The following is a 10362-nucleotide window of genomic DNA, read 5'->3' on the forward strand; positions in this document are numbered from 1 at the left end:
TATTCATATCACTCTTATTACTTCCCTACCCTATTACTTACTTATTATTAGTTAGTTACCTTATTACCTAGCTATTTATTATCAGTTATATTACTTACTTATTATTAGTTAGTTATAGTTAGTTTCCTTATTACTCCTCATATTCCTTACCCTATTACTTACTATTACTTCATTCTCAATTACTTACCCTTATTCTCTCCTTATACTTACTTCATTACCTTACTACTTACTTATCTCTTACTTATTTATATTTATTCTCTCCTACTCCTCCCCTACATCTCCTTACTCACTATTCTCCTTTCTTTCCTTACTTATCTCTATCCCCCTAACCTACCTTCTATTTACTTATCTTTCTATCTGTTCCTTACTTATCACTATATTTATTCTTCCTTTATCACTTACTTAACCTCCCTTGTCATTATCCCTTATTTATTAGTCTCCATTCATATTCCTTACCTTATTCCTTACTACCTACCCTATCTTTACCCATCATCTCTTACCTATTAGTTCCCACTGCCTATATTCCCCTATTCTCTCTTATATTCCTTACTTACTATTATATTTATTATCACCTTCCTTCCTCATAATCCTTACCTTACTTAGTGCTTATTTATTATATTTATATATATTTCCCTATTATCACTTATACTTCTCAATCCCCTTAATATCACTCCTTACTTTCCTCACTTATTATCTTTCCTTTCTTTCTATCTCTTACTTATTTACCTATAGTCTGCTAAGTTATCTTAGTACTTAATCCCTTTACTCAGTCCTTCTTTATACTTCCTTACTATTACTATATTCTCTATTCCTTCTATTACTTATATACTATAATCCCTTTACTCTGTCCTTCTTTATACTTCCTTACTATTACTATATTCTCTATTCCTTTTATTACTTATACTACTTACCTTTACTCTTTCATCCCTTCCCTTACACCACTACCCTCTATTCCTTTCTTATCTCTCTTATCATTATATTCTTTTATTCCTTACCCTATCATATTTATATTCCCTTATTATTCCTTAGTTTGTTACTTACTTGGTTTATTAGCTATATTACCTAGTCTCCCTCTTATCACTTACTATCTCTTACCTTATACCTCTTCTTCTCCCACTCTTACTTATTACCATCATCCCTATGTACTGCCTATATTCCTAGCCACGTCCTATTAATCTGTCTTTCATATCACTATTCCCCATATTCCCTTATTATTATCATATCACTTCCTTACCTTATCATCTCTCATATCACCCTGTTATCACTTCCTTACCTTGCTACTACTCATATCACTCTCTTTCCTCATATTCCCTTACCATTTCTTATTTCCCTTCCTTATTTATAGTCACTTCCTCACTTACTTAGCCAATTAATTAATTTATTTACCCTATTTTATTATTAGCTATCTTACTTACACTACTTACTTATTATCTCCCTTCCTCTTTCTTATTTAATTCCCTTGTTATTATACTTACTTATTAACCTACCCCATCTTTACTTACACCATCCCTTATCTATTAGTCTTTCTTACCTCACTACTATCACTCACTCTTATCTTTCTATTCATTCCCCTATTTATTACTTACCCTATCTCTTCCCTCCCTAATATCACTTCCTTATCACTCACTTCTTTGTTAGGTATCCCTTCCCCACTACTTAGTCTCTTTACTTATCATCTTATTTTTATTACTATTCCTTGCCTTAATTTCCTTATTCACCACTTATCTAACATCCTTCCTTATTCACTCGTCTTCTCTTGCCTATACTATCTAACTAAACCATCCAATACTATGTAAAGCTTCTATCTATCCCATACATAACTAGCATTATACTAGCTACCAACTATTGCTTAGTAGTTGCTTGTCTTGCCCATCCTCTTCCCCCGTCTTACTTACAATTCTATCTACCTTCACTTCCATTTTTCCTTAGTCTTCCTTCCTCTAGCCCCTATAATTCTTCCTAAATCCCATACTTACCACTATAATCCCTACCACTTGCACTTAATATCTAGTACTAACTACTTTCCTTACTTATTCTTCCTACTACTCCTTTCCTTATATCACTCATGTCACCTTATTATCACTTCCTTACTCTCTTTTACTCTCTTACCTTATTACTACTCATATTGCTTCCTTACCCTATCATTATTTATATTACCCTGTTATCACTCTTATTACTTACCTTATTATCACTTCCTTACTCTCTTTTACTCTCTTACCTTATCACTACTCATATCACTTTCTTACCCTCTTATTCCCTACCCCTATCACTACTCACATTACCTTATTATCACCTTATTATCTCTTACTCCCTATCTTTACTTATTCCCTCCCCTTACCATCTCTTATACTTACCTATTATTCTTATTTAATCTCTTACCGTATCATCTCTTCCTACTTCTTTCCTCACCATATACCCACCCCCTTCTTATCACCACCTTATTCCTCCCCGACCTCGCTTCTGTCTTTCCTTTCTCACTCTCCTTACTTATCACCTAGCACTTTACTTAGTAGTTCTTCTTCATATCAGTTAGTTAGTCACCTCCTTATCTCTTACCTCCCTAATATCTCCTTCCTTATTCCTTACCTCTTACTTAGTTGTTAGTTCGATACCTTTCCCTTATTTTGCTTATTCCTACTTATCATCACCTCCCTTACGTATACTACTTACTACCTTCCTACTTGTTATTACTTTATTCTCCAACACCCTTATATCTCCTACCTTATACTCACTTATCACTTCCCTTCCCACTCATTTCTAATATCTCTCTATTACTCCTCTTATTACTACCTCTTACCTTATACTTACTTATACCACCTTGCTTCCCAATATCATTCCTTATTAGTCTGATCACTTACTCTTATCTTTCTATTCATTCCTTATTTTACTTAGCCCCACTTACCTTGCTACTTTAGTCATTAGGAGGAAAAGAGTAGAGAGGGATGAATAAGACAGAGGATCACTAAGGAAAAATGGAAGTGAAGGTAGGGAACTAAGACTAAGGAAGAAGATGAGTAAGACAGGGAACCAACTACTTATAAGATAAGTAAAGGTGGGTAAATAAATGGAATAGTAAAAGAGGAAGATGGGGGAAGAGCCAAGTGGTAAGTAAAATAAGGAAGACAAGGGAATATTAGATAAGCAATAAATAAGGAAGTTAAGGTAAGGAGTAATAAGTAATAAAAACAAGATAATAAGTATAGAGACTAAGTAGTAGGGGATGTGGGGATAACTAACAGACAAGTAAATAAACTAATAAGGAACCAAGAGATACTCAGTGGCAGACTAATAGTAAGAGACGAGTAATAATAAGCAAGCCCAGCCCCCAAAATTTTTCCTATAATTTTCCCACTATAATCCCTACCACATCCTTATCCCTTTCACATCCTCCCTACCTCTTACACTTAATATCTAGCTATCCTATCCATCACTTCTATACTTAATCTTCTATTATTCCTCTTACCTCTTACTTATATTCCCCCATTGCTACTCATACCACTTATTTACCTTACGATCACCTAGTCTTTTATTATCCTATCCATCACTTGCCTATATTCTATTTACTTCTTATTTATTTCTTAGCTATCTCTACTTCCCTTACTATTCCTTCCTTATTTTACTTACCTATTCATAGTCTCTTACTATCACTTAGTCTATATCTCTTACCTTATTATTACTTATACTACTTACTTATTACTTACTCTTATTCGTATTCCTTGCTTATTACTTACCTTACTATTTGTCTGCTATTTACTTACCTCCTTACTCACTTACTCCCATTTTTCTATTCTTTCCTTACTTATTTTACTTCTATCCCTATCTAGCATCTTCTTTCCATATATTCCTCTTTTACATTCCTTTCATTGCCTTATATCACTTGCTTATCTTATTATCCCTTATATTCCTTACTTTTATTACTTCCCTATCACTTTCTATTTACTTATTCCTTACTTATTACTTTCTTAGTTTACTTACCCTACCTTCACTTCCATTCCTTCCTCTAGCTTCTATAATTTTTCCTAAAATTTTTCCTAAATCCCTACATAACTTACCACCATAATCCCTACCACTTACACTTAATATCTAGTACTAACTACTTTCCTTACTTATTCTTATCATTAGCTAGTCTGTCTTCTTATATTAACTTGTTCTTTATTCCTTACTTATTCTTCCTCCCCTTCTTCTACTTTTCCTCTAGCCCCTATAATTTTTACTATAATTTTTACTATAATTTTTACTGACATCCATACTAAAATCCCTACACATTTCTTACTTTATACTTAATCTTATTCTCACTTCCTTGCCATTAATTTCCTACCTTCTCCTCACTTTAGTATCACCTACTTAGTCCTTCTTATTGGTATTCTTACTGCCCTTATTCTTCACTCCTCCTCTCTTATAGTCGTTTATATCACTCAGCTACCATTATCTTTATCACTTCCATTCTCTTCTTCCTCTCCCCACACTTCACTTCTCTATATCTTGCAACCAATGCCTTTTCTCGCCTCCTTATTAATCTACTATTTTCTGCCCCTCTTGGCTCCTTACCATTAGTCCTCTCCTGCTATCACCTACTTATTAGCCTTTCCTCATTCTTACATCTACCTCACTTACATTCTTTCCTCTCCCAACATCTTTCTGCTAACTAACTATCACCTTCTTATCACTAACTCTTTGTTCCTCACTTATTTATATTGCCACTAGTCTTTCTTATCTTCTATCTAATCCTGTGTCCATCCCACGAACCACTTGCCTCACTAGCCCACTCACTGTACATCCTCTAATAGATCTACAACCACTCACTTCCGTGTCTCATACATAAACAATCTATCTTAAAAGTCTGTCCCGTCAAGATGTGCTTCTGGCTGGCCAGCATAAATAAAAAGTTTTAGGAGTGATATAGCAAAAAGCTCTGATGCCAAGAGAGGTACTCAATAGAACATATATCATACAATCAACTACAATCGTTCGTTCCCGAGAATCCTGCTCTAACTCATCACTCATGTATACTATCACTCACCTATACCTAGTCGCCCTTCTAATAGTACCTTCTCTCTTCCCTACCACTTATATCTTCTACATCAACCACTTTCCTTACTATCACTTACTTTCTATTTATCTCTTTCTTAACTAATCACTTACTTATAGTCTGCTAGTTAGCTATTTTATTATTCCTGTTAATTACTTCCTTACCTTATTAGTATATTTATCATTCCCTTTATTAACCTATCTTTACTCTTATTACTATCCCTTATCACTTAGTCTTTCTATTCCTTACTTCTTTTTACTATTATCACTTATTCCTTATATCACTTAAGTCCCTCACCATTAGTCTTCTACATTTTCCTCCCCTACCTAGATCCCCATTGCCCTCTTCCTTCCAATACTTCCCTACTAACTATCACTCTGTGTCTTCATACATCCCTTACCTTCTCTTATACTCATTATTACTTTCGTACTTACTTATTCCCTATCCATTCCTTACTCTTCTCTCCTCCCTTTTATCACATCTACTCTACTTCTGTCAAACACTGTCCCTTCCTCCTAACTATATCCTTCTGTTAGCCTGTCTTCTTATTCACGTATCGTGTTCTTTCTTACTCTGTCTCACTTCTATTCACCACTAACCACCGTCTCATATCCTCCATACTGTCTACATCAACTTCTATCCCCCACTCCTCATCCTTCGTCTCAAAAATATACCACCTAAAAGTAATGTCCCTGCTTCTCATATAGTATCTTCCCATATAATTCCTCATGTCGCGTCCTTCATATCCCACGATCTAATCTCAAAAGAGTTCTCTCAATCCGATCGTATCTTCTCTGCCCATTAAAACTCAAAAATTTTAGGGTCCTCCATACCAAAAAATCGGACAATAGTATCTTGCTACAATCTTGTGTCAAATCCTCTTTGTTCGTGAGTCCTGTCGTAACTACCTTAGTAAGCTACCTTGGTCCTTCAATTAACTCCACTTCTTCCCAACTATTCTTCTGTCCTCCTTCCCATATCCCTTCCTTCCAAAATGTTCCATCATACTCCCAAAATCTCTACCTTCTTAGTATCCTTCCTACTTATATCTACTACTTACCTATATCTATATCCTCCTTCTATCTTTGTTTCTATCTCTCTTCCATACTTCTCCATCCCCCTCTCTGGTACTCTCAAGCCACACGTCTCGTTCTGTCCGGTGTCTCCACTCTGGCCACCTCTGTGGAACATTCGCTCTGCTGACGCAGAAATTCCCACCGGCCGGAAGTCCTGCAACCACTCCTCGCTGCTGCTTTCCCAACAGTGCACCCCTAAAATTTTTCTAAATAATTTTTACTATATTTTTATTTTCCCCTGCCAATCTGGCCCTTATCTATATCTTACTTATCCAAACCCCATCTAATATCCAATCCTCTACTCCTATCCATGTCTATCTTCTGTCCATACTTATCTAACATTCCATATCTATAATACGTCCACATACACTCCATTAGTCTAACTACTACAATGTAATATTGATCTATCCTCATATCTCTTGTTTGTTTTATGTTCACTACTTTTCTCTTATACCACACACTTTATATTCCTGTCTCACATTGTCTTGCATACTATAAGCTGAATAGATGTTATGTGCACAGATCCACTACATTTGACTCTCCCTGTCATACCAAAATCAACTGATAAATTAAATCGACCATATTTTTATTAAAATTTTGCATGCCATCCATGCACGGCTTGTCAATCAAAACCGTAAATTATCTGATCAGAGCACTGCCTGTTGGATTTCTTACCCTGTTCTCAGATGCCTGCTGCACTGCAACGAGTGAGCAAGAGCCTTCAGAAAAACAGCTCCAAAGTACTTCCACTCCAGGCAATGAATCCGACAACACCTCGGCCAGTTCAATTTCTAAGTCCAGAGTTTTCAAGGACCCAGATAACCACTTTACTAATTTTATGAATGATCCTGAAATCTCTGAAATAATCAATGAGTATTTTGAAAGAGTAAATCTTGCCCAACACGAAGACTATCTAAGGAATAAAGGTGACATTCATGAAGTTGTGGCAATGACACTGTATTGTTATTTCAGACATACAAGATGTAGATTGTTAAATGAAGATGGTAGTCTAAAAGAGGAAGCACTTCAAGAAGCCGTGAACTATCTAGATGAGTATGGACTCGTGAAGATCTCGGTATCAATCTTTGAATTTCATCATTTTCCAACCAATGCGTGGGAATTCCTCATTGAACATTATGTAACTGATGAATTGAGTATATCAACAACGGTAATTGGTATTGCTGCACTAAACAGTCCAGATCTCAATAATTTAGCAAAACTATCTTTGATTGATGTTGGATTGACAATGATGCCATGCTTATCTGAACTCACAGGTTTTGAATATCTCTTTTTGAATGATAACCTAATTAAGCACGTCAGCTTTCAAAAGTATTTGGATGCTGAGGCAGATAAATACAGAACCATGCCCAACTTGAAGTATCTGGACTTGCGTGGAAATCACATGTCAAAGATTGATGCAACAATCAAAAAGGTGTTTCCAAACCTACATACTTTAATACTCTCGAAAGATAAAAAAGAAGTAGAGATAGATATGAGTCTTCCACTTAGCGATATAAAAAAGAAACTGGATGAAGTAGGCATCAAACTTACTGGACTAGACCGGGAGAGTGAGATGGATTGGATGTCTCAAACTAATTAAATTGGTCTTGATACTGATTTCAAACACTTTTATTCACTAATATCCTTCAACCTCTATCTTCTACACAATGTTTTTGAGCATTATTTTATTGAGTTGCCAGTCTATGGTTCTTGGCATTGAAAAGTATGTGTGCATTATGCCAGTTACTTTGTCTATTCACTCGAAATGAGGTGTTTGTCAACCACTGCATCCAAGGGCTGGACCTAAAGTGTTCATTGGCAGAGAATACGCTAGAGGATTGCCAAACAAGAACTGGTGGTGATACTACCATGTACCTACTGACTTGCCTAGAGAAGACTGCTGCCTAGCCTCAAAGCTAGTTCACTCCTATACTTAGCTGTGCCTCTGCCAGCCGACTAAGCCCTCCAAAGACTTGGCTCTAAACTGTCATTGAATTTACACAACCATATCTTCCATGCTTTTGCTTGTCTCAGCTTTCTATCAATACGATTCTTATGCCATGCTTGCCAAAATACTCCTGAGGGCATTTTTAAGAGCACCCAACTAAAGACGATCACAATCCATCACGAAGAGAATGGCTTCAGTACCCAAGAAGGTCCCAGAAGACTAGGATAGAAGGATATGAACAAACTAAAGAATCTTCGAGATAATGTTCGAAGACTTACTATGGTAAAGACACACTCCTACATCCAAAGCACGAATTGAAGAGAAAGAACTACATTAAGCTTGTAAATTGAATTATTCAATAATTGACTCACTGTGGTATTCGTAGAGCATCCCCATCAAACACAACACGATCTTCAAATATCTTTCTCAATTCTTTCTTACCTAGAGTCCTTTTTCCATCTCCTTCCTCTAAAATGTTATTGCCTCTTAAGTCCAGAATTTCCAATGAACCGGACAATTTTTTTATCTCAATTGGAAGTGTCTCAAGTTTATTGCCATTAAGATATAGCTCTTGTAGATTCAGATTTCCCACCTCAACTGGTAGTGTCTCGAGTTGGTTATTATTGAGATTCAGTTCTCGTAGATTCTTTAGCTTTCCCATCTCGGGTGGTGGTGTCTTAAGCTTGTTGCCTTTGAGATACAGATACAATAGATTCTTCAGCCTTCCTATCCCAGGTGGTAGTCTCTCGAGTTTGTTATCATTGAGAATCAATACTTGTAGATTCTTCAGCTTTCCCATCTCAGATGGCAGTGTCTTGAGTTTGTTAAAGTTGAGATTCAGCTCTAGTAGATTCTCCAACTCTCCTATTACTTCTAGAAATGTTTCAAATTTGTTGCAATTAAGATCCAGTTTTTGTAGACTTTTCAACTCTCTTATCTCGGCTGGTAATGATCTTAGCTTATTACCACCAAGATTTAGTTCCTTTAACTTCACTAGTCTCTTAATATTGCTGTCAATAGATGTAATACCTTTGGCAGGTATAGATATTTCAGTTTCATTCTTAGAATGCCCTTCAAAGCTATAATGCAAAGAATGTACTGCTCGCCTTTCAGTTCTAAAATCTCTAAGTGGGTTGGAACTTTGAATGGCTCGGGGGTTTACATCACTGTTTGAGCTCTGAAATGTAGCTTCCATAAGCACAATAAAGCTGCAAATTACTTTGTGTGCCTTTTTTGTTTGTACAATATTCATTAGGGTATGAGTTAAAAATTTTTAAATTAATTAAATTATCCGAATTTTGACTGGAAATCACAACGATTTATCTCTGAGCTTAAAAATCACAATGGCATATATAAGCTTTGGCCACAAGCAAGACAGTAATTTCTGTCAGCATACAATCATTACTGTGCTGGTAAATCCTTGTGAATAAATTCTACTACTCAACAATTGTTTTTGAAAAACTTTTAGTACATTATTTAGTACATTGACAGATGTCAAACATGTCATGCAAAATCATTCCAGACTGTGCTAGATGTAATTCGCTGGATATACAACATAAAGTAGATACTCTAGGATGTTTCCATGTATTCTTGTGCAATCCAGTTGAATGGATGTAGTTTGTCTGGGAAGCATGCTGTTGATCGTCTAATATCCAGCATCAGTGCAGAACATCAACATATTCTCCTGTAGTATAACGGTAAGAGATTGTATATAGGTTGTCTATTTCCAACACATAGATACAGTTAAACCATAAAGTCTGTGAAAAACATACAGTTAATTGCATTTATTTAGCACTAGTCAGAAAAGTAAATTGAGCAAATCTTACGTGAGCATAATCAGGCACACGAACAGACTACACATTTATAGATGACTCTTGTCTGTGATCTCTATCAGACATAGAAATAGTTTGTTCCCTGTACAGACCATGTATCCACCCAACGGCTGCCACTATCAAGAACATCCTCTGCCTGTCTACACGCTTGCATTAATCAGCTACTGGACTCTTGGCATAGAAGGATCAGTCCGAAGATGAGTCATTGCCTGCACTGCTAGAAGAGCATCTTGTAGAATGAGTCAAGATATAGCATCACTCATATGGCTGGATTGTAAGCCATAGAACAGATCTTGGCAGCAAATCCAATTTACTTAATCTGTATGTATATGCCATTCGCAGGAATATCTCTGCTATCCTCCATGCAGCGTAGAAACGAGCATTATTACACCACATTAGATAGCTGCTGCTCATTAAAGCTTGCCATTTCACGGGTAGCTGTGCTTGTGTAGCATCCCTTCGTAAAGATATAAACTA

The 10362-nt window shown here is 36.0% G+C and overlaps 3 protein-coding genes across 3 annotated transcripts; 2 read left to right on the plus strand and 1 right to left on the minus strand.

Moving 5' to 3' along the window:
* Positions 1-1994: 1994 nt before the first annotated feature.
* Positions 1995-2498, plus strand: VICG_00288 (uncharacterized protein; the record flags this gene model as incomplete). The annotated part of the gene is made up of 1 exon (XM_007603679.1): positions 1995-2498. The coding sequence occupies one exon, from the start codon at positions 1995-1997 to the stop codon at positions 2496-2498; it is 504 nt and encodes a 167-aa protein (XP_007603741.1).
* Positions 2499-6706: 4208 nt separating this feature from the next.
* VICG_00289 (uncharacterized protein) lies at positions 6707-7705 on the plus strand (the record flags this gene model as incomplete). The annotated part of the gene is made up of 1 exon (XM_007603680.1): positions 6707-7705. The coding sequence occupies one exon, from the start codon at positions 6707-6709 to the stop codon at positions 7703-7705; it is 999 nt and encodes a 332-aa protein (XP_007603742.1).
* A 715-nt stretch (positions 7706-8420) lies between these two features.
* VICG_00290 (uncharacterized protein) lies at positions 8421-9305 on the minus strand (the record flags this gene model as incomplete). Its single annotated transcript, XM_007603681.1, has 1 exon — positions 8421-9305. One exon carries the CDS (start codon positions 9303-9305, stop codon positions 8421-8423), a length of 885 nt encoding a protein of 294 aa, XP_007603743.1.
* Positions 9306-10362: the final 1057 nt, after the last annotated feature.

This window comes from Vittaforma corneae (assembly GCF_000231115.1).
Source record: "Vittaforma corneae ATCC 50505 unplaced genomic scaffold supercont1.2, whole genome shotgun sequence".
In the NCBI taxonomy this organism is placed as follows: domain Eukaryota; kingdom Fungi; phylum Microsporidia; family Nosematidae; genus Vittaforma; species Vittaforma corneae.